Source organism: Carettochelys insculpta, chromosome 3 (genome assembly GCF_033958435.1).
Source record: "Carettochelys insculpta isolate YL-2023 chromosome 3, ASM3395843v1, whole genome shotgun sequence".
Taxonomy (NCBI): Eukaryota; Metazoa; Chordata; order Testudines; family Carettochelyidae; genus Carettochelys; species Carettochelys insculpta.
In genome coordinates this window covers 41,565,643-41,589,736 of record NC_134139.1, presented here as the reverse complement: position 1 = coordinate 41,589,736, position 24,094 = coordinate 41,565,643, and the positions used below count along the sequence as shown (strand labels likewise).

General features: G+C 44.1%; 1 protein-coding gene across 2 annotated transcripts in view; it reads right to left on the bottom strand.

The window, feature by feature from the left end:
* CRIM1 (cysteine rich transmembrane BMP regulator 1) overlaps positions 1-24,094 on the bottom strand; it is a 315,027-nt gene that overhangs the window by 278,400 nt on the left and 12,533 nt on the right. For both annotated transcript variants that reach the window (XM_074989676.1, XM_074989675.1), the window contains exon 2: positions 11,467-11,640. In XM_074989676.1, the coding sequence (XP_074845777.1) occupies positions 11,467-11,640 (174 nt within the window). The remainder of the gene's footprint in view (positions 1-11,466; positions 11,641-24,094) is intronic.

The following is a 24,094-nucleotide window of genomic DNA, read 5'->3' as shown; positions in this document are numbered from 1 at the left end:
AATTATTTTAGCAGAATGTGCTTCTCATACAACCTCAACCCACACTCCATGTCTTCCTGAGTGCCAAAGGTTCCAAATGTCCCTTAGCCGGCTGTTTGAGCTTCTGGCTTTCCCTTTTCATCCCTCCCAACAACACAAAATGAAGTTATTCACCATCAATCTAATTCAGTTGCAATACCTAATAATGTTAAGAACAATATTAAAATAAGACAAATTAAACAAAAAGCACTATATCAACATCAACTTTCATGTTCAATTTAATAAAAGCTTCAGTTTTTGAATCTACCTGAAAGCTGCTGCAGAATTTCCAAACTATGACAGACTTTGCCATGGAATTTAGAGCCAACTTGCTACAGTATACACTGGGCTTTGTCGAGAGACAGAAGATGGGGATGAACATACCACTAAATCCCACATGGGGGGGTGGGGTGCCTTTTCCTTGTGGAATCGTAGTTAAATACTTAGTTACAAAAGTCATACTGGCTAGAATAGAATTTAATTATGCAGTTAAACACTTTGTGCAATCATCTGTGCTCACAGATGGGTTCTGCAAAGGTGGTAATTTTAAATAAATCATGTTTGTCATTGATTTAACTCCAGTTCCTTTTTTCCTCCACAAAATTGAGAAAACTGGCAGAAGCATTTTAAAACTACAGGCTTACTTCCTCAGACTGCATGCTGAATAGGAGCATGCTTTTGAACAGTTTACAATGTACATATTTGACATGCACCAATTTATTAATAAAGGTTTTTAACTACTTTTAAACATTTCCTCTATACTTGGGGCTAAATTCTCCCTTAAATACCTATGTTTAGCTCACATTTTAGTTAACAGGCAACATGAGCACATTCAAGGGCAAAATTTGGCTCTTTGCCAGGATCACATTCCTCACTGAAGATGTTTGCCAAGATTTAAAGTTCAGCCATTTGAATTATTTGAGCAAAAACATACATGAATTTCTGAAGTAGATTTCTTCTAACACTCATATAACTCAGTACAAATTCAACTTATTTAGCTCTTAAGTCTCCATGAAGAATCAACCTTTGAGACCACACAGGTAAATTTTCAGTCCAAAAGAAGTCTGAAGTTTGTTAACGAGTGAAGGCTAATATTTAGGAAAAAAGCTGCATTCTCAAATTTAGTGCTCAATACAGGCAAATAAATCCTGGAATACCTGTTAGACCAGCTTTTAAATTATTCAAGTACATGTAAGAATAATGGAATGCAAAAACTGTTTCAAAAAACTTCAACCATGTTAATAATCACCAAGTCTCAGCAACTAAAATAAAAAGGAAGGGTGGACAAGAAGAACAAAAGTCTCTTCTCCAACACCACAAAAGAGACTATACGAAATTAATGTGCATCCATATGTATGTTTATATCCAAACAAAAATGTGTGTGAAGAACTTTATTTGTTCTACAGTGCAATCCAGCCAAATTTTCCACCAGACCATGATATCCACTGAAGAGATGGTGTGTATTTACTTGACCAAGTACCTAATAGCTGAATAAATACAGTCCCCTCAATATTTTTGCTTTTATTTTCACATTTGAATACATTTGCTGTATGAAAGTTAATTTGAGTTACAATATACGCTTGATAGAAATGGTGTTTAGGAGCATTGAGTTAAGATGGCTCCAGATCTTTCATGCTTACAGGCTTGATTTGATTCTTCCCAGATGCAGCCTTTTGAAACTCCCACCCATGGTCCAGGTCTTCACAACTTTCTACTTAATGGATCAATCTGTCAGTGCCCTTCAAAAGCTGAAAATTACCACACTTACTATCCTGAACTCAAGAACATGTGAATTCCTGCACCAAACCAGGCTAGTGGTGCATCTAGTCCACTACCCTGATTACCATGGCCCAGTACCATCATAGCGAGGTTCAAGAAAACTCCATAAATATAGTTATCAAATAACTCGTTCACATATGTTTTTTCTTCTTAGCTTCAAATTTATTTACTGTCTCATGCCCCGGATCATGAAGGGTTATGAGGATTAGAAGTTCAACCATAACTAATGTGAGCATGCCAAAGTTGGCCTAGTTCCCAAGCACTTCTGTTTTAAGCTGTGCATAACTTTGCACAACTAACCATTAAGACACAATTTTTCCATGTTGGTATCTACATCAAGCTGACTTACTCTAAAAGCTCCAACAAACAGTGCTTGTGACTGGACTGTGTCTCTCTACCCATAGAACAAGATGGCTACGTCTACACGTGCAGCCAACATCGAAATAGCTTATTTCGATGTTGCGACATCGAAATAGTCTATTTCGATGAATAACGTCTACACGTCCTCCAGGGCCAGCAACGTCGATGTTCAACTTCGACGTTGCTCAGCCCAACATCGAAATAGGCGCAGCGAGGGAACGTCTACACGTCAAAGTAGCACACATCGAAATAGGGATGCCAGGCACAGCTGCAGACAGGGTCACAGGGTGGACTCAACAGCAAGCCGCTCCCTTAAAGGGCCCCTCCCAGACACAGTTGCACTAAACAACACAAGATACACAGAGCTGACAACTGGTTGCAGACCCTGTGCCTGCAGCATAGATCCCCAGCTGCCGCAGAAGCAGCCAGAAGCCCTGGGCTAAGGGCTGCTGCCCACGGTGACCATAGAGCCCCGCAGGGGCTGGAGAGAGAGCATCTCTCAACCCCCCAGCTGATGGCCGCCATGGAGGACCCAGCAATTTCGACGTTGCGGGACACGGATCGTCTACACGGTCCCTACTTCGACGTTGAACGTCGAAGTAGGGCGCTATTCCTATCTCCTCATGAGGTTAGCGACTTTGACGTCTCGCCGCCTAACGTCGAAGTTGGTGCCACTACTTCGAAGTAGCGTGCACGTGTAGACGCAGCTGATAAGTGTATTTCAGACCAGTGCTTTTTTTCCCCCCCCAGAAAAAAAAAAGTGGCAGAACTCAAGCCCCAGATTTCCTCCCCTGCCCCAAGGCCCAACTCCTCTCCAGCAGCTTAAAACTCCCCACCCGTGTGGGGCCCAAACTGCTCTCCAGACAGCTTAAACCCCCATGCAGGGCCCAAACCACCACTCCCCACAGGCCTAAGCCATCACTGCTGCCCCCTCTGTGGGGCCCCAGCAGCTTGCCACCCCCGCTTTTGTGATCTCCCAAGCTACCCCCTGTATGGCCCCAACCCCCAGCAGCTTGATCCCCCACACGTCCCTGAGCCAGCCCCCCCATGCAGCCCCAACCCCCGCCCCCGCCGCTTAGCATACACATACACGCACCCCACATAACCACAACACGCCCTATATGACCACAACCCACCCCACTGGCTTAAACCTCACACTCCCCCAAGCTGCTGACCACCCACTCCCCTTTCCCACCCACCCACTCTACCTCACATCCTACCTCTGGTACTTGCCACTGCCTCCTTGATGTGGCTCCCCTTTGTTGGCATTTCAGGGTGGAAAGGAAGTAGGGGATTAGTAAGACAGAGGCAGCTCTGTCCAGAGCTGCAAATTGCTCTTACAGAGCCACATGCAGTTTGGAAGAACCCACGTAGCTGTCTTTTGAAAAAAGGTCCTAGAATGCTCTTCCAGGGCATTATGGCAGAGAAAAGTCCTGCATGACTGTCTACAGTATACATGACCAATTCTACATTTAAAGGCAGAGTCCAACTGCTTCCGACTGGGATAGCTCAAAAAAGGACTCTGTCTCCCCCAAACTGTCAATTTTTTACCTCCTCCAGGCACGCAGAAGAGAAGGAAGCAGGCAGATTTAAGTGCAGAGAAGACAAAAGCAGGGCAGGGTGGTAGAAAAGGGGTAGAATTTGACAAAAGGAGTCCGATGAAAGACAGATGGTCTCAGAGGGGAGGTTGTGCAACGGGCCTGGGACTAGGAGCCAGGTGATGCTGAGGACAGAAGGAAATGCACAAATTGAATGAGGAATTACAGGTAGACAGATTGACTCTCCAAATAAAGACTAGGGCTAGGAATCAGTGAGGAGATGGGGGATTCACCTGAGAAGGAACTGGGCTGCATGGTGAGGTCTGGAACCAGCATGGTAAAGAAACTGGGACAAGAGGTGAAGGAGAGAAGTGCGAAGGGCAGTAAATTGAGACTGGATGAAGAGCCCAAGGATGGAGATCAAGGATGGAGATCAAGGCTGGGAACCAGAAAAGAAAGGTGGGAAGAGAAAGATCAGATAAGGAGATGGGAAGGACTGACTTGGCAGGTAAATAGGGACTGGGTGTGGGGAGGAGCAGACTGGAACTTGTGCAGCAAGCCTGGAGGGAAACAGCCAGGAATAGGGTGAGGAGACCAACAGAGACTGAGAAGAGATAGAACTAGTAGAGAGAAATCAAAAAGGGTTCAGCTTGCAGGAAAAATGGGCAAAAACAAAAGGTCTGTGCCCACAAAAGTGTACTTCCTACCACAGGCTAGAGTTTGCCCAAGATCTGAAACTCACCATTTCTCTCTAAAAAATCCACTAACAGAGATTGTTTCATCCCTCTTTTGCAACGACCGCCAGGGGATAACAACCTACTATTACTAGGTGTTACTCCAATAGTCTAGGTGGTAAACAATCTAAACATTCCAACTTTGCTGATTAACTAACCTGGGTATTAATACTACCATGACTTCCCACCCCTTCCCATCTGCTTTTTAAAAACCTCAGCAATTATACACTTATATTAACGGAACATTAAAGATGCAAAGTCATGCAGTCTATTAGAAAACACCAGAATCAAGCTTGCCTGTGCAACCTTTATTCAGCCTCAGCGAGCATTATGACCATGAAAAGGTAAGCCTTCCCTACAGGACCACTGCCTCATTCAGTGCATCAGATGAACCTGCTTTGGAGACAAATAAAGACTTTTCTGCAGGATTCCTGCTTCATTTGTTACAGAACTTGGAAGTGTAATGAGTGAGTCAGGGCATCACAGGAAGAGAAAGGAAAAGAGTTATGGTTAAGGCATAAGAGCATTGGATTCTACCCTTGTTTTTGCCACAGAGTTCCTATATGATGCTGGGCAAGCGAATTCTTCTGTTTCTGGAAGCTCAGCATGCAGAAGTGCTGAGAACTCTCAGCTGCAATTGAAGCCAACAGGAACTGTTCTTTGAACGTATTCCGCACTATAGCTAAACACGTTGACAAAATCAGGTTCCAGGTGCCTCAAATTGGGCACTTAAAATTAGTGGATATTTTCACTTTAATCTCGCTCTCCCTCAGCTACCAATCTAAAAAAATGGGGATAATGTTTAAGAAAAGAACCTGAGGCCAATGCTCAAAGAAAGATTCAACTCCTTCTAACCTAAGGTTGTTTTTATCTCATTGCCAGTTGATCAAAGAGAAACTACTTTTAGTGTAGTATTACAATTTTTGTTCAAGAGCGCTAACTATAAAATTATACAGTTTCTTTTATTTCCTGGAAGTACTAAACAATAATGAAATTACTTTGTAAATTGATTTAAATCTGGGAGTTACTTCTACAGCTTAAGAAGGTAACTACAAAGACCATAGTGTAAGACCAAAAGGTAAAGTTATTTGCATGAGCACAACCAATAATTAAAACACAAAATTAATATATGATTACTTGGTTTATTTAATCTTTATATTCCTTTGCAGTTTATGACCTCACACTTGCCCATGTGGAAAAAAAGGGTTAACTTAGGTGGATCAGGTCAATTATAAAGATTTGCTTCATTATCAGCACCTGTACTGTTAATGGCCAGCCACACACATCTTAAAAAGGATAGAACAAAATAGTAACATCCCTAGTAGGGATGCTTGAGGTTTAACCAGTAAACCTCACCCTAAATTAATGAGGTTTACTGGTTATGGTTAACTGGTATGGGCTGCATGAGCCCCCCACCCACTGCAGGCAGGGGCTTCCTCCAGCCTGCAGGGGCGCAATGGGCAGGGGTACTCCAGCCAGGCTGGAGTAGTCCTGAGGATTGGGGGGAAATGGGGAGACCACTCCAACCCAGTTGCTGAAGATGGGGGCTGCTCCAGCTGCACTGGAATGCCCGCCCCTGCAACCTCAGCAGCAGCATGGGCAGGGACAGTGGAGCTGAGCCAGAGAAGCTCCAGTCCCCAGCGAGGTCCGAGTGGGGGCACTTCAACCCAAATGAAGCAGCCCATCTGTGGCCTCCCCAAGCTGCTGACCCTCCCTCCCCTCATTTAAACTGTTAATCAGTTAAACCTAGGCATTTCACCAGCTAACCAACTGAATAGGATTTTACATCCCTAATCCTGATTTGCAGATATCCTGCTATGAGAGACAAAGGGTAATGTCTGCACTCCAACTAGAAACCTTCAGCTGGCCTGTATTAGCTGACTCCAGCTCAGGCTTCAGGGCTGTTTCACTGCAATGCAAACCTCCCAGCTCAGGCAGCAGCCTGAGCACTGGAATGCTCTCATCTCACAGGGTCCTATACTTGGGGCTCCAGCTCAAGCCTGGAAGTCTACCAAGGAAACAGCCTCCCAGTCCAATTCAGCCACAGGTGTCTAAGTTCAGTGTAAAGATGTCCAAAATCACTTCTTTAGAACAAGTATCAACTCTGCAGCGTGCTCGCTTTGCGGCGCTTCAGAGTCAGCCAGGAACTACAATCCGGGGAATCAGTCTCGAGTGCCATTATGCTAATGGGGAATCATTTCTCAGATCAGCTGACTAATCTGATGTCTTTGCCTTGGTGTATACTACCAACTTATGTTAGCATAACTACATTGTTCCATGGGACATGGAAGAGCCACACCTCAGCATGATGAAGTTATACAAATCAAACCCCTTTCAGATGATATGCTGACCAAATCGTGGGAAAATCATGTTTTTCCACCACATCAAATGCATTCTCTAATCCTGATCAGGCAATACCATGCTGACTCTTGGTCCTCTTATAGGATTCTCCTTTCAGGGTACTGTTTCTTAGTCACATCTATGAGTTTCTGTTTGGCTCAAATAAGCAACACTAATGGAATAAGAAGTGATGATTATCAAGATTATCTAAATACAAAAGGTCAACAGCAGAAACTCACATCAATGACTTATTGGTTACTTGGGCCTATTCTGTTCCTCGTCATAACTTAAGATTCATTGCCTTGACTTACATAAGGAGTTCCTTACCCATATCTAAATTTCAAGACAAACAAGGCCTCAAAATGAAATAATTTGCCCAACTCTCATGCCTGGAATACAGTGAAATAATCTTAGAGACACTATGAAGGCTCATAGTCAAGCTGTTTCAAAGCTACTTATTAAAATCAATAAACTAACTTATTAAAATATAACCAATTAAAGTTTCTAGTCAACATCCACATGACCACATGCATACATGTCCTACCTACATGCCTATCTCACAGGTGCACAGTGAAAATAAACGCATTAAAACGTCTGTGAAATACAAAGCTACTGCAGTGATGTGTGTCATGGAAAGTCCAGGAGAAAATAAATAATTCTGTCTTCTAAGTGGGGTCTGTATGACGTGCCATAAGTACAGCTTGCAGCTACACACTGAACAGTGAGGATAAAAAACGGAACACTGAATAGTGGCTTATATGTTGCAAGAATTTCTTAATCTTAAATTACTTGGTACTCATTTATTTCGTTTCCTAACATACACAGAAATTAATGTGCGTTTCTGTGTCACTCGCCAGCTTAAATTGAGACCTGAAGAAACAGTTATCTGTGCACCACAGTGTGCCTCACTCACTCCTTGGGACCGAAATCTGTAGTTATGAATTAGCACTGAGCAGTGAAATTGGGCACTGGGAGCTATAGCTTTGTTTCTTGACAAATGACATTTGAGAAGATTTTAGCCTCCTTTACCTATCCCCACCCTTGGCTGTCTCCTGCAGAGGCTCTTCACACTTAACACTGATGAATGGTTGTCAGCAAAAGAGGCACTGTAGCATCCTTACATGAAAAGGCAAGGATAATGGCAGTGTACACCTTCCGACTTCACGATAACCCTCCTGCACAGTTGTTGCCTGTATGAGTTTTCTTTCTACCATATGAAACAGTGAAGATAATGCTGGTTTTCAATAGTCTACTTCCACATTGCATTAAGGATTAAAAAAAGTGAAGGTGTCTCCAATATGTGATGTTTCCCACCTTGGTAACTGAAAAGGTGAGGCACTATATAATGAGAATGTGAATCCGATTAGGAAGCATGTCTTTTTTCTTCTTCTGTTGGAGTTCTCTACTTTCTGCCATTATATATTAATGGAAGCGTAATTAGTACCAGCCAACATGACTCTACAGAAACTAGGTCTTGTAATGTCAAAAAATGAGATCATATTCATTTGACAAGTGTGGCTGATAAAGGTAACAGCACAGATGTGGTATACTTTGACTTTAAGGAATTTGACATAGCAACAACATTGTATTAGAAAAAGCCCACAATTATACAGTATCAATATGCCACAGATCAACAGACCAACGGATTAAGAAAGGGTCAACAGATCTCAAAAAGTAATTGTCAAGGAGGATCATGAAATGGGTATGTTTTAACAGGGTACTGCAGGGATAAGTATAAGGTCAAAAACAAACTTTTTATCAAAGACCTGGAAGACAATTGCTGCTGATAAAATCTGCAGATGATACAAATCAGATCAGTGGAGTACTAAAATATGAGAACAGAGCAAATCATACAGAGAACGATTTAGATCCCTTTATGAGTTGGACCCATTAAAATAAAGTTTTGAACAGTTAAATGGAAAGTCATCTCAAGGAACAAAGAACGTATACTACACCTACAGAATGCAGGACACAATCCTAGCCAGTAATGATTCTGAAAAGGATTCCAGGATCGTAGGGAATATACAAAAGTGTACTCTTATTTGAGGAGTGGGGAAAAATGTCTTCCAGGGAAAAAGTGTTTACTTACCTTCTTGTAAATGTTATTCTTTTAAATGTGTTTCTCATGTCCATTCCACTCAGGTGAGTGCTTAATGCAACTGAAAATTCCAGTAAAGACATAAGCTCACATGTTTGAGACTCAGACACATGCTTAGTTTGGTGAAAGCGTTTTGCCCTTCCTTAATCCTCAGCTTGTAGATGGAACAGTTATATCCATGTGGTTGATGTTTTATGCTGAAATTAAATTCTGTCATATTGTAGAAAACCTATTGAGGCTATCTCCTCTTCTATTCCTCACTTTTGCTAACTAATTCAGGGGAAAAAAGTCATGTTTAATCTGTGGAAAGTTAGATGCTTTAAGTTATGTCCTGTATGATGTTTTGAATAGTTTGCTATCAGCAATGAAAACCTGCTAGCAGTCTATCTAGGACCTCCTAAGGCTATGTCTATACTAGACATGAAGTCGACTGCAGATATGCAGTTTCAGCTAGGCCAACTGTGTAGCTAAAATCTATTTATCCATGGTCAACTTTCATGTCTGTCTACATGAGAAGGGGGAGAAGGTCAACAAAAGCATTTCTCCCTTTGACCTTCCCTATTCCTCACCTTTCGTGAGGAGCACAGGGTCAACTTTGAGCATCATTTCACGTATGCACAAAATCAAACCCCAGAGGATGACCCTGAACTACCCTAAAGGTAGTTTAGACGTAGCCTTAGAGGAAAAAACTGCAATAGAGCTTTCACTGTTCCAGGAGAGGGAACTGATCCTGAATATTTTTATTCTCAAAATATTTGCTGTTTTTCAAAAAAAAGAAAGACAAAAATTGTTCTGTTCACTGTTCAAGTATTCAATGTGCTACAAAGTAAACAAGATGACTACAGACTAAATCACTTAGAAACAAATTGCTCAGATTGGCAGGTGTCATTTGGAGCTTGTTAAGATATTCATAGCACGTGTATTATTACTTCCTGGAAATACAAACAAACATTCTAAAATTACTAACCTTCAGTATTATAAATTAAATGTTTGTGATGGTACCTGACATTTATCTAACTAGTTTACAAATACTAATCTTCAGAATGCTCTTGTTCAGGAGAGAGATCAATATTATAATCTCATTTTCTGAGATGGGCAAATTACAGATTCTCAATCTGATTATCTAAGACCACAAAACTGTCTGTGTCAGAGTTACGATCAGAATTGAGAGCTAATTTCTCACAGTGTTACAAACACATGTATCGTTCCAAGTCACAAAACTGTGAAAAGAACTTAAGACAAATTTTAAAATGGGAGCGCAAACCTGAAGTCTCTTTTGTACTTCAGAGACATCCCTTGGTCTTATTATACTCTTAGACCAGACCTAAACAAACATATTTGTACCAATTCTAAACTTTTTCAATTAGGAGTATCATATACAATCAACTAGCAGCACAAGCCCCTCCCCTATGGGTGAGTTTCTAACTGATCAGATCCAGCACAGAGAAATACTGAGAATTTAAGAGATTACTGTAATTACTGTAATATTTCATTGCTTAATTAAGATGAAGGTTAGTCTCATGAAGCACTGTTTTCTTCACAGCTTGTCAGTTTACATATTTAGACTACCATCATAATTAGAACACCATGACCAGTACTCTTTTAAAACATTTAACTGTCACTGCATTAAGTTGTCATGTGAAGTTACAGCTGCAGGCTTGTAGTTAAGGCCAATTCACTCATTCACATATTTGAAATTATATACTTGCAAATTCTTAGGATGTATTGGAAAATGTTATGACAAAGTAAAATTACACAGACAGCTGTCAAGAACCACTATATTTTTCATCACAGCTTAGAGAATTTAAAGGAAAAAACAAAAAACCTTCATGCAGGTTTGATCAAAACACAGTATTCCCTACCCCAATCCTTTGGCTGAACTTAGGACTGCTTTTTTAGGATGTTGCTGTATTACACGCTACATTAGTGCTATGAACCCCAATGTGAAATTGAGAATAAATATAAATGAAAGTGTTGATCTAAAAGTGAGCTAGAACAAAAGGAAGACAAGTAACTGAGAAGTACTATAGTATTAAAAGTAATTCTATATTATTACTTCTGAAAAAGGAGAACCAATTCTATCATACAAAACATTGTAAATCAAGGCAACCAAGAATCCTAAGATTTTTAGCTCTTTATTTACAACATCTAAGCTATTAAACTTTGTTCATGTGTCTATCACTTTAAATATAACCATATAATTTTGAACTCACTTTTCCACAAACTATAAGAATTTGTGAAACTGTCCAAAAAGATCAAAAGGGAAACCTAAACAGCATGTTTTCTTAGCTTGTATTTTAGTAACAATGAAATGTACTTCTGTTTTTAAAAGACACTTAGCACAAAGACAAAAAATATTAGACTCATCCGTATTCAAAGTGAGATGCCTTGAAAGTCAAGCTAGATAAACCACATCTTCTTTAAACTCTACAGTGCTAATATTACCTTTAAGATTACAAAAACATGTATTTTCTAATTTTTTAACGTTAAAGGCAGTTCTACCCTGAAATCACTTGAGTTGTTTTAAGGATCTAGTATTTATCACCCAGGCCCTAGTAAAAGATGCACAAATTGGAAATTACTGAAATCAACTGCTTACCTTCAATCCTTTTTAAAGCTGTCACACAAGTATCCTGGCTTGGAAACTCAAATGGATTACTACAGGTGCGAATGGTGTCACATTCACATTTCCCATTGATGATGTTGCAACCTGTTACAAGGTTTTCATTGCAAGGTTCAAATCCAAGCAGTTGATCATCATCCCAATTTTCATCTGAAAAATAAAATGAAGTCATTATGTTTATTGCACAATTTTTGAGACAAATTTTAAAATGCAGTGCAAACCTGAAGTCAGACAAGTCTCAGAAAGGTAGGTGTGGTAGTCTGTGTCTGCAAAAACAAAAAGGAGTCCTGAGGTACCTTAAAGACTAAAATTTATTTGGACATAAGCTTTCCAAGGCTAAACCCACCAGAGGAATACACGTTATGTTTACTGTGCTTTCATTTAAGAACACTTAACTGCATTCAAGTTGCCCACAAAGGTGTCACCATTAGATACTTTTCCTGAGGGGCTGAGGGTTATTTAAAAAATAAGTGCTAATTAGACATCCTGCGTTTGATATGCCACTTCTTTTGTGCATTAAAACTGAGAACCATGTTCAGCAATTATATTTACTTATGTAGGTTAATTTATTTAGGTAGGTTAATCCAGACAATATGAATGCTGAATATTGTATTGTTTATTTCCCTAGTCTATTATTAGTATCAATACTGATTAAATAAATTTGCATGCAATATATTAACAGGAAAAATACACATTTAGTTCCTTAAATTGAGGGTTTACTGTATTTTAAAGGAGGTAAAGGGTGTCTGTCAATGTTGAAAGTCCATCACACCCTAATGGTTATACTGTATGATGATGCACTGACCTTCCCAGACAATCACTCGCTTCTGTCTTCTTTTCCCACTTCCTTTTCCCCTCCTGCCCCATCCTTCCCCTCACACCTCCCTCTCCCAATTACCAGGAGAGAAGCTGAATGCCAGCCTGGCTCCTTCCACCTCCTGCAGCTCTCAGCATTGTGGCTCCTCCAGCCCCTGGCTCAGAGTCACCCATGCGAAGGTAGAGCATGGCCGTCTCCAGCCTGCCAGTGGGCAGCAGCTCCGACACCATGACTGCTGCTCAGTACCAGTGCAGGCAGCAGTGTCTGGGTGCTGATGTACTCCACACACGTGGCCAGGTGAGGAGAGCTCTTGCCATAGTCCCCCCCGCAGCTCCTCTGGCCCCAGTGGCCCCAGCAGCTGCATTGGCCCCTCCAGCCCCAGCCATTCTGGCAGCTCCTCCAGCCCCAGCTGCAGCTCTAGTGAGACTCTGGCATTTATTGGGGGGGGGGGGGAGCGGCAGTGGGCCTGGCAGACAGGGTCCATTATTTCCAAAGTCCATTATATCAGGGTCCATTAAATTGAGGGTTTACTGTAACACAACTGAAAATAAACACTCTCACTTGTGCAAACTGCAATTCCTAGAGTAAATTACTTGAAATTAAGATGATTTGCTGGAGATAACCTTGGTCATTCAGATTATACAGGGAAAAGTCGAATTGTTTCACTGAGTTAGATAATGATAACTGAAAATTAACAAAAGCTATAATAAACCTAGTTACAAGTTAAAGGACCTATTGTCAGTCTGTGGAATTAACTTCTGCAAAAAAAGTCTGCATGAGGTTTGAGTCAAGTGCTATAGCAAACAAAAGAAAGTTGATTGATATTATCAGACCTGCATAATAATAATAATAGTGATGTTTCTAGTGTATGTAAGCATGTATCACTATAACAGGAAAAAAACTTCTCTGATGTCACAGTCTAAAAGACAAACTCCATAGCATTCAACAGCAATGTCTACACTAGAAGGTTGTGTTGAAACCCAGGGACCATCCAGATTCCCAAGGTGTTCTGTTCACAGTAAATCAACAGAATGCAACACTTTCGTTGACAGCCTTATCCTGCTCCCCATAAGGCATAAAGCCTCTGTCAACAGAAATCTGGTCTGAACATTCTGTGGGGCCCTCCGTCAACAGGCAAGACTTCCAGGACACTGGAAAGCCATGTCTTCTCTGCTTCTGGTTGGCAGTTTTGTCAGGAAAGCGATCCGCTTGGCAGTTTGGCCATGATCTGTCGACAGATCACTGTAATCTCAACAGCCTTAGCAATAAGATATTACTTTTGAAACAAGAAGATTAAAGGTTCATCCACAGTCACTTAAGTACACAGGGCTATGGTGTTTGATACTATCATTAATTGTACACATGGCTAACAATAACTACATCTCTTTCCAAAATATTATAATGATCAATGTGTCAAAGCACAAAATGCCCCAGACACACATACACCCCACACGAAAACTGCACAACACCTACTCTGCCCAATCTTATCTTTTTAACTTTGGGAAGCAAGCTGTACAAAGAGCTTTGGTTCCCTGTAGTAGGAATGTACTCAGAAGGAAGCTGTTTGGGTTTTTGTATGCAAAGATCTCTATTACTGTGACTGTGGATAGAATACAAAAGGCAGGAGTCTGAACTGGCAAGGTTTTGTCCTTATGCAGAATCTCAGGTACTTGACTGTGATTTTTACCTGAAAGGGAGAGTGTCCTTTAAGCCTAAGAGCCCCATACCTGTCTCATTGAAATAGAAATAACATGCCCTAAATTATCCATCCTGAGACTGAATGTTTATATGTGCTTGCTGAAGTTTCTGAAGTCTGAGACAGATTTCAGACAATTGCTCTTTTTAGAGATCAAGAATAAAATCCTTTACCACAAATTCCTGTAGAACCTTCTCTACAACTCTCCACTTGATGCAAAGGACCAGCTCTGCAGAGTGACTGGTTTTAAAAAAAAAAAAAAAAAAGTGGGGACAGGAAGGGAGTAGATGGTCACATAGCTGGATGCAGAATTAGGTAAATTAGCAGCCACTGCAGATGCCATCCAGAAAACAGAAATAATCATGCATCTGCGTGTTCTGTAGACGAGATCATGTCAGACAGGAGGGATTGACGAGAGTGGATGACTAGAGATACAGTGCAAATCTGTATGCAGCTCTCAACTGTACACTCAAAAGCACTGCCTGGAATCAGATACTGTGAGAAATTCTCCTTCTGTACTCCTGAAGCTGTTAGCCAGCATAAGGTACAGAAGTTACCCATGAGACTGCATCCCTTGATACTGTGAGGTAGACTGGTCCTGAAGGTATAAACACTGACTGAAGAGAGAGCCTTCTTCAACTCAGAGGAGGTTAATTCCAGAGAATGGGTGGGCAGTAGCCTTAATATTCCATAGGGCCTTCTCACTACAGAAGACACTGCCTTCTAATGGAAAATCTGATCTTTCCCTAGCATTCCAGTAGTGTGTCATTGCTAGATGAGGGAATTGGTGCCAAGGGAGGGCATGGTGCCTCACACAATATTCTGTGCTAGAGCTGATCTTGGGTCTTCCAAAAGAGTATTCATGGAGCTCTTTACATACAGCTACATGCAGTGAGCCCTTGCATGATATCCTTCCCAAAGGAAAGGAGTGCACTGCCCTAAAACTTCTTCTGACGATCCTGAAAGTCCTACTCCAAAGAAACTGAAGGCACTCCAACTTGGCTTCAGAGTGGCACCAAAGAGACAGTTACAGTGCAGACTCAGGTAGCAGAAAAGTCATGCATAGCAGAATGGCTAGTACCTTCAATGGTGATAGACCCCTCCCTAGGTGAGAACAGAAATTGTTGTACTATCAGAATCTGAACAGGTGAGGTGCTTAAGATGACCAATACTGAGACATACACACTGCTCCAGTACTTGGGGAAGGGGAGAAGAGCGATATAATGTCATCTTAAAGACTTCAAAATATTCTAAATATAGGGGTTAAGAAAGAAGATAGTTGACATAACTGACATCTCTTGCAGTGGGGCGGGATTTCTGAAGCCTTATGAGATGATGCTGGGTAAAAGACTCAGTCATATTATAGCATCAAACAGACCATGGTCTTGACCATGTGGAAGAATGCAGTTCTGTGGCCAAAGAATATCTTGAGTCCTAATTAAGAGGACTTCAGCACAGAGGCTAGTTTTAGTATAGGCAACAAGCTGTTTAAATATCAGGCACTGAGAAGCCATATTAGGCTGAACTCTCTCCCCCAGGGCACAGGGAAAGAAAGGGTGCAATGCTGTACAGTGGGTTATGGAGTGGAAACAATTCAAGTACCAAACATGTGCAGGTATGCCTTTCTCCAAAAAAGAAGTTATATTCACTCTACTGGCTAGTCTGGGAAAGTAGGTAGTGTTTGGCAATTCATGTGTACTATACAGAAACCCACTGAGCTAGTCCCTTTGTTTACTTCCATCAAATGCTTGAATTAAGTACAGAGGGCAGTCCTCAGAAGAACCAGTGTATTATTGACTTTTACTCAGACCGAGTAACTGACACTTTGATGCATCGTTGATGATTTTCTGAAAACGGGCTCTTCATTGTCATGGCTTATCAAGCCCTGAAAGACAATTTGGACTGTGTGTGTGTGTATTTAAAGAACAACTTTTCCAGAACAGTTCCAAGGGGAGGCTAAACACTAGTACCTACAAGTACAAACTCAGGAAAGAGTTATGATGGTAAAGTCTCTCTCCTGACCTTTTTACAATATAAAAGGACATAGTGAAATACTTTACTGAATACCATTGTAACATTTGTTCTAGTTATAGTATAGGAAATGTCTGGATTACACTATCCTTCCTTAAAAAGGAGTTAGATAAATGTGTTTCTAGAGACAAAGAAGTATGATAGTTTGTTACCAACGAGCCTGAAGCTCCATCTTGGTTTTAAAAAGACATACATGCATAGAATGTACAAGTGACTATGCAAAAGAAGATGACATTACTGCTGCCAAAAGAACAGTGAAATATATTGGCTTAGATATTTGTAAAATATTTGACTCAAAGCCAGTAGTCTAAAATTAAAGAAAAGATTTACTACATTGCTACAGGTTGAACCTCTCTCATCCGGTACCCTCAGGACCTGACCAGTGCTGAAGGTGAGAATTTGCCAGACCACAGGAGGTCAATATTGTCTAGCAGCATTACCAACACTTTCACAGCTTACTGAGCTCTTAAAAGACATTTAGGGATAAATAAGAGCTAAACAACAACAGCACAGGACTCTGAGATCTGGTGGCTGTAAACAAACTTTATGAGACGATGGGAAACTTATCCACATTCATTATAAATGGTCATTGGTTAACTACAATCATGCCAGATCACAGATTTCGCCAGACGAGAACGTGCTAGGCTAGAGAGGTTTGACTTGTACTACCCTTCCTGCCCCTCCCTTAGCCACCAAACCTCATTTCCTGTACTTTGTTTCTACCCTCCTCATGCTATTTCAGTCACTCCTTCCTCCCATAATCACTTTTTACATCCCAGTCCCTTTCTTCATCTAAAGAGAAGCAGAAGAATTAGGTGACTGAAGGGGAGACCAAGAGAAGAGAACCAGCAGGTCAGGAACCACGGGGGAGGGGGACACAAAGTGGTTCTGTGATTTGAGTCTAAAAATGGAAATAAAGTTTTTTTTAAATTGACTTATTTTCTCATATGACCCCTCAGTTCCACAGCTCAAGAGCTGAGGGACAGAGTATGGAAGTGGCATAAAATCAACTTGCAATGAAAGAACATTCCCTTGTTCCAGAGGAAGTAGATTTTTGATGGCTCACAACTGTCAAATCAAAACTAAGTTTGAGAATGTCCATTATATTTTCCTAATCTTCCAAAGTGCAGCCCTAAGGAAAATGTGCTGCACATGAATGGAAAAAATACAGCTGTGCACAGAAATAATGATTCATACCAAACTATTGGCTGAGATCACTTGGGACAGACAAAATGGGTTGAAGGAATGGCTACTTCCGACAGCCCTTTGACTTCTGGCTCTAAAGAACGAGAACACCCTAGAAAGGAAATGCAAATATGGAGAGGTATGGAATTTACTACCCACCTTTTAAGTAGATGCAGGGACAGCACTCAGCCTGGAGAAGTCACAAAAGGCAGGGATATTCATGAAGAAAGCTTGTGATTCTATGGTGCAGGGTTTCCCAAACTTTATATAGTTGGGACCAAGTTTTTTCCCAGTACCTTTTTTTGCAGCCCAAATATATAAATGCATATAAAAATGAAAAAATTAATTAATTATCACTGTTTATTATTTATTGACAATAATAATAGAACATAGTGATAATCTGTATGTTTTCTAAGGACTGGTATTTTTTGTCCCCCCGCCCCCAAGGACTGGTACTGGGCCATGGATCTCAGTTTGGGGATATGCTGCTATAGTGGATGTACTCCCTCATCAGCACACCTCCTCTGACATGAACCAGAGATTACAGCCAGTCAGGAATTTTTCAATGAAGTGTTTGTTCAAAAATGCTGACTTGTGAATCTGAAACTTTGTGGGAACAGACCTGGTTTTGATCAACATTAGTCAGGTATATTCCTAGCCCTACCCACCAGGCTACGGAATCATATTTTCTTATTAGAGTTGATCAGGAGAAGATGAAGGTGATGAAAAAATTTCAAGACCTCTATTTCATTACAGTCCAAGAAAATTTTTTCATACTTAAAGTGAGTCCAGATGGGCCAGGAACAAACTTCTTTTTACACACTCAATCTACCTTTAGAACAAGAGGCAAGGAGAAGAGAATGATTAGAGATGTGGAGAAAAGACTCAAAAAGATCATTTAAATTAGTTCAAACACAGGTACATTGAAAAACTACTAGTTCATTTATTTGTATTTTCTATATAATCAAAGCCTCCTTCTACCTTGATCATCCCTCTTTTCAGATAAGACCAAACCCAGAGAATGAGCAACTGTATACATTTAAAAATTTATCCTTTTGAATATCTGCCCTGAACTCTGGAATCCACCCAAAACACAACTACACAGAAAGCAAAAGAGAAGACAGTATTTTCGTAACTAGATAGAAGTGTGAGTGATGCTCTTCAGCAAAGCTAAGATATTCAGTCAGAAAATATATCTGATCTCAGTAAGGCCAAATGGCATGCGCAGAGTTATTAACAATAACAATTTAAAAAAAAAGTGTAAAAGAAACTGATATTTGAATAGGTCTTCCTTACTTGGATGGACTTTCACCCCTAAATATCTGTCTAATAGTAGAATATTCAAGATTCTTTTTTGATTTTGGATAAGATTTTGTCTCCTATTGCAAGGCAACACTGCTAAAATTGTATTAATATGTAAAAATATACACTGATGCATGCAATGAAAGGAGAATGGCATTTGATGAGTTGAGGAATTGCACCACCAAGGGTGAGTCTACACTAACAAGTACAATCGAAATTCAGACCAGAAGACTGAGTTCTTTCAAAAGAACCTGCAGAGTGTCTACACTGACACAATGCTCGTTTGAAATTAACTTTGAAAGAACTCACCCGTTCTTTCAAAGTCGGTCTTCCATTCCCGGAATGGGAAAAACACCCTCTTTCGAAAGAGAGTAAGTGTAGATACTCCACGGCCCACTCTTTCAAAAGAGCAGGTCCTCCATGGTCGCAATCAGCTGGCAGGCGGTGGCGCTGCTCACAGCACAAGCGGAGCTCTATGCACCAGCATCTGGCCGTGTTTCAGGACACAGGCTCCCAGAAGCCCTCAGGCAGGAAGCTGAGAGCACGCAGGCAGCAGGGAGCCCACGGTGCTGCCCAGCCATCCAGCAAGGGTGATGCTCCAGCCCACCTACTGGCCCCCCTGGCACCATGGCCACTGCCCCAACCCCCACCCACCCCAGGGGCCCCCCAAGGACACCAGGGAGCCCTCCCCTGACAGGAGCCAGCCCCCCAAGCACTGGGCCCCCTCCTGAACTGACACTGAGCTTCAGGACCTCCTTGCCCTCTGGGCAGATGAGGAGGTCCTGCAGCAGACGAAAGTCTGGCACCGAAACATGGCTGCGTTTGAGCACCTTGCCAAGAGCCTCACCAGCCAGGGTCACCCAAACCAGACCACAGACCAGGTGAGGTCCAAAGTGAAGGAGCTCCAGCAGGAATACCATCGGGCTTGGGACATGGCCAGGAGGTCAAAGGCAGCGCCCACCAGCTGCCCCTACTTTAAACAACTGGACCGCCTCCTTGGGCCCAAGGAGGTGGGACCCCCAGCCATGTTCCTCGACATGGCGGATCCCCCAACAGAGATGGAGCTGCAGGGCATGGGGACCAAGAGGGAGGACCACCCCAAACCACTGGTCTCCTGCAGGCACCCACCAAGGGTCCCAGACACCAATGACGACAAAGACTCGAGCGAGAGGTCCCTTGTCATCGAAGTCCCCTCAGGCCCATCCAGCCTGGCGCCCTTGGATCGTGCCTTGCCTGAGTTCCTGTAGGGACCCACAGGCAGGTACTGTGCACGGAGGCAGGTGCAGGGCTGGGGACACACAGTTCCACCTGGGGTGGCTGCAGCCCACCCGCAGGGACATCACCCCCAGGGCACAGGCGGGCCAGATGGCCCCACCGCCCCAGCCTCATAGGGCTGACATGGGGCACTCAGCACCATGCGGCCAGGACAGTACCATGGGCTGCCAGGCCGTAGAGGGACTGACGGGGGGCATTAGAGAGCCAGCATTGCCGCAACCCAGATGGGGAACCCTGGATGCAGTCCCTGCAGGACTGCCAGGATGGGGTAGCTTTGTGGGGGGGGAGTTCAGGGGGTCTCTCCTCAGGACTAATGGCCCGTTCCTCTCCCCAATGTCTCCACAGCTCCAGCAGCTAACAGCCGGACCAGACCCATGACAGGCCTTGGGCACCCTACTACTGAGGGTGAGGTGGAGCAGCCCAGGCCCTGGACAGGGACAGCACAGAGCCACTGCCGGTCCCTCCACCGGTGCCACCAGGCCGGAGAAAAGGAGGCAGGGGACACGGCCCACACGGTCGCCCTCATGGGACAAGGTGGCATCCAGCCTGGACCCCCTCACCCAGGCTGTGGTCAGCCACCGCTCCATTGAGGGCCACTCCCACACCCACTCCCCTTGTCACGCCCTCAACATTCCTCCCGCCCCAATCCCCCATCCCCCTGCCTCCCCCACAACGGCCCCCCCGAGGAGGCCGACCTCGAGGCCCTGCTCCCTCTGGCCAGCCTCATCTGCCTGGCCCACACCCTGGTGGCCAGGGCTGGCCAGCTGGAAGTCCAGCGCCCAGCCCCCCCTCCCCCCGTGCCAAGCCCAGCACTGGCATGGGGACTGCACCCGAGCCATGCCCCTGCCTCCCTGTGGGGCCCCCAGACACAGGGAGGAAGGGTAGGAATGGTCAATGGGGATCCCGGCTGTCAAGCCCCGTGGAGGGATGAGGCCCCCCACCCCAGCTCCCCATTCACCCACCCTCCTCCCATGTAAATAGTTCTCCCTGTTTACCCTCCCTGCTCCATGTAAATAGCTTCCTTGAGAAAACGAGGGGCACAGTTCTTTGACATGAATAGCTTATTTTTATGGTGTACCCTGTGTCCCCCATGCATGTGTGCTGGTGGATGTGCATGTGCGTGGAGGGTGTGCATCTGTGTGTAGGTGGGTGGGGGGAGTGACCGTGGCCCCTGCTCAAAGGCCTGGAGCAGGGCCTCCCATACACCCACCCCATCCTGCTGGGCCTGGTGGCACGGGGCTGTTGGTACCCATGCCCCACCTTGGCAGCCCACCCCTGCATACAGGGCTCTTGTTTTGCCTCCACCAGGTTATGGAGGGTGCAGTAAACCCCGACCACCACTGGGACATTGGGGAGGCCCACCTCCAGCCTAGTGCAGAGGCACCTAGAATGCCCTTTGAGGAGGCTGAACACCCGCTCGATGGTGTTCCGGGCACGGTTCAGCCGCTCATTTAAAAGGTTCTTACTCGGAAGAGTGTGGCTGGTGTATGGCCGCATCAGCCAAGCCTGCAGGGGGTAGGCTGTATCTGCCATGATGCAGGGTGGCATCATTGTGTCCCTGATGGGGAGCTCCCCCTGGGGCATGAAGGTCCCCTCGGCCACATGATGTCCCAGCCCTTCGTTCGGGAAGACCCTCGCGTCTTGTGTGCGGCTGGACCAGCCCAAGCAGATGTCCTGGAACCGGCCATTGGCATCGACCAGGGCCTGCAGGACCACCGAGTGGTAGCCCTTGCAACTCACATAGGTCCCACAGCTGTGCTCCAGGGCCCAGTTGTTGCCCCAGTCCTCCAGCACCACCTGGTCCCACCAGCTGCTGCTTGTGGGGAAACTCCACAGGCAGCGGATGTGCCCTAAGGATGGTGTCCAGGAGGATGGCCACTGTGGTGGCCACCTGGAGCCGCTGCAGCATGACAGCGAGGACCGCGGCTAGAGCACTGTCCATAGGGGCCCGGTATGCCTCCTCTGGTGTCTGTCTCTCGCTCACTTGCTCTCTGCCTCAGGACAGGGTTGCTGGCCCTTGGCGTTTGCAGGCTGAGGCACGTGGGGGGGGCCCTTTAAGGGTTTATCCGCCATGCGACCCTGCCCGTGGTGTTTCCCGCCCCTGCTCTTTCAAAAGAGCACCGAGGTAAGTGTGGACACTCTCTTTTGAAATTGTGCTGGAGGCCTTTCGAAAGAATGAACCAAAGCTTCGGTCCCCATTGGTGTGTGTGGACGCTCCATTTAGAAAGAACATTTTTCGATGTTCTTTTGACACAGAACTGTTGCGTAGACACAGCCCAAGTGTTAAAGCCAAAAGAGCTAAACTCATTCACTAAAGCACAAGTTGACTCAAGCCATATTTGCACTGCAACTTCCTTGCTGAGGTGTATGAAAAAAAAGAAACATCACCTAAGCACAGCAAGTTACTGTGCTGGACACTGGCAATATAAATGGGCTCCCAGTGCTGCGAACTACATGCATCACTCGCTATAGGAGTGCAATTGGTTCCTAACTTTTTGCTCGTAGGCAAAAACTCCTGAGAGAGACACTTAATTCCTATTAAAATATATGTAAAAGTCTCTGATTCCCAGGGCATGGAGTGGCAGCAGGTGGCGCTGCTTTTGAAAGATAAGTGAACCTGGGGTTGGGAGGGGTTAAAGGCTGTGGGCAGTTTGGGGCCATGAGCAGGAGGGAGGGTTAAAACCTGTAGGCGGCTCAGGTGGAGGAGGCGGTGGCTTGTTCATCCTGGCTGCAGCAGACATACCTTGGGGGGAGGTGTGGCAGGGGGGTTTTGGTAAGGAACAGGGTGGATGTTGGGACCATGCTGGTGGGGTTGCATGGGTAGCTGTGGGCTGGGGGAATGTTGGACTCGGGGGAGAGGTGAGCGGGGAGGTGCCACGGGGGGGCAGGGAAATGTTGGGAGCGAGCTGCGGGGGGGGTGCGGATCTCCCTGCACCCTGCCAGGGACCCTGCGGCTGGAGATGAGCCAACCGTGGGGTTGCAGGTCTCCTTGCACCCCAGCCAGGGACCCCACAGCCAGCTCGTCTCCAGCCACGGGTCACCCTGCACCCCGGCCAGGGATCCTGCGGCCGGCTCGTATAAACAGGAAAGTTCACTCACATAGTGACAATTCTAAGTATGTGTGTCCCTCATTTTAACTAGAACTGGTAAGTAGAATACTTCTTAAAACAAGGGATTTACACTCATCCCTCATTTAGGTGATTTTACAGGTGGGAAAGTATTCAAAGAAGTTACTTTAGTAAAAATACAGCTGCTTGGGTAGGAGGATGTAATTAAGTAAAAGTCAAAGTATCCTTATGGGAAACTACTTGTGTAAAAGTACAAAACTATCACGTCTTAATTCCACTCAAGGATCCAGAAATGACAAGCAGCCATCCTTTGGAAATTCTTGGATACCTGAGTACAGCCAAGATGCGATACCTCTGCACTTCTACCTAAGTAGTTTCCCAGTAGGATGCCCAACTTTTACTTAAATACATGCACAACCAAAAAAGTAGCTGCACTTTTTCTTAAGTAACTTCTTCAGCACTTTTCTACCCCTGTGTGGTTTACACAGAAAGGTAGGAGAGCTCTATCCCAGTGCTTGTGCCATACTTCCATTTAAACCATTCAAGTGTAAACTTAGCCTCAACTGTGGTATACATAGTATGTTCTACCAGTGCACGTCAAGAAAAGGACCAGTAACATCACACCACAGAGGCCCCATGAAATAAAGATTAATAAAATCTGATGTAGCTATGATGGTTTCAGAATATTAGGGAGAGGAGGGGAGTGAGTTAATAGATTATTGGATGAACTTACACAGAGCTTCTCTTGTCTGGGAAATGAAGTGGCATTGTCACAACAAAATACAAGGTGGAACAGACTGGTTTTGAGTAAAAGAACTCAGTTAAACAGACACTACCCTAGAATTATTACCTAAGTCCCATCTCTTAGCACCTATAAGAGTACCAGGAACAACTCAGGTTATTTGTACACAGCATTTTGAGACCAGGGAAGCAAGCCTCCCACACTGGGTGAACAAGAGTAGTGGGCAAGCCCATGGGCCAGAGGTTTATGCACCCCACTGGGGTATTATGTGCAGCCCACAAGACACTTTGTTTACTGCTGCCTGCACACAGGATTGCCGGGTTCTGCTGGTTTCTTCCTCGTACCTTTTTCCTACAAACTATTACTAAAAAGATGCTCACATAAAGCAAGAGCATTTTTACTATTAGAGCTATGTGCTCCCTCCATACCTCACCAAAGCACTATGTTCAATCGGCATACCCTGCAAATTCTAGGTATACAAGTGCAAT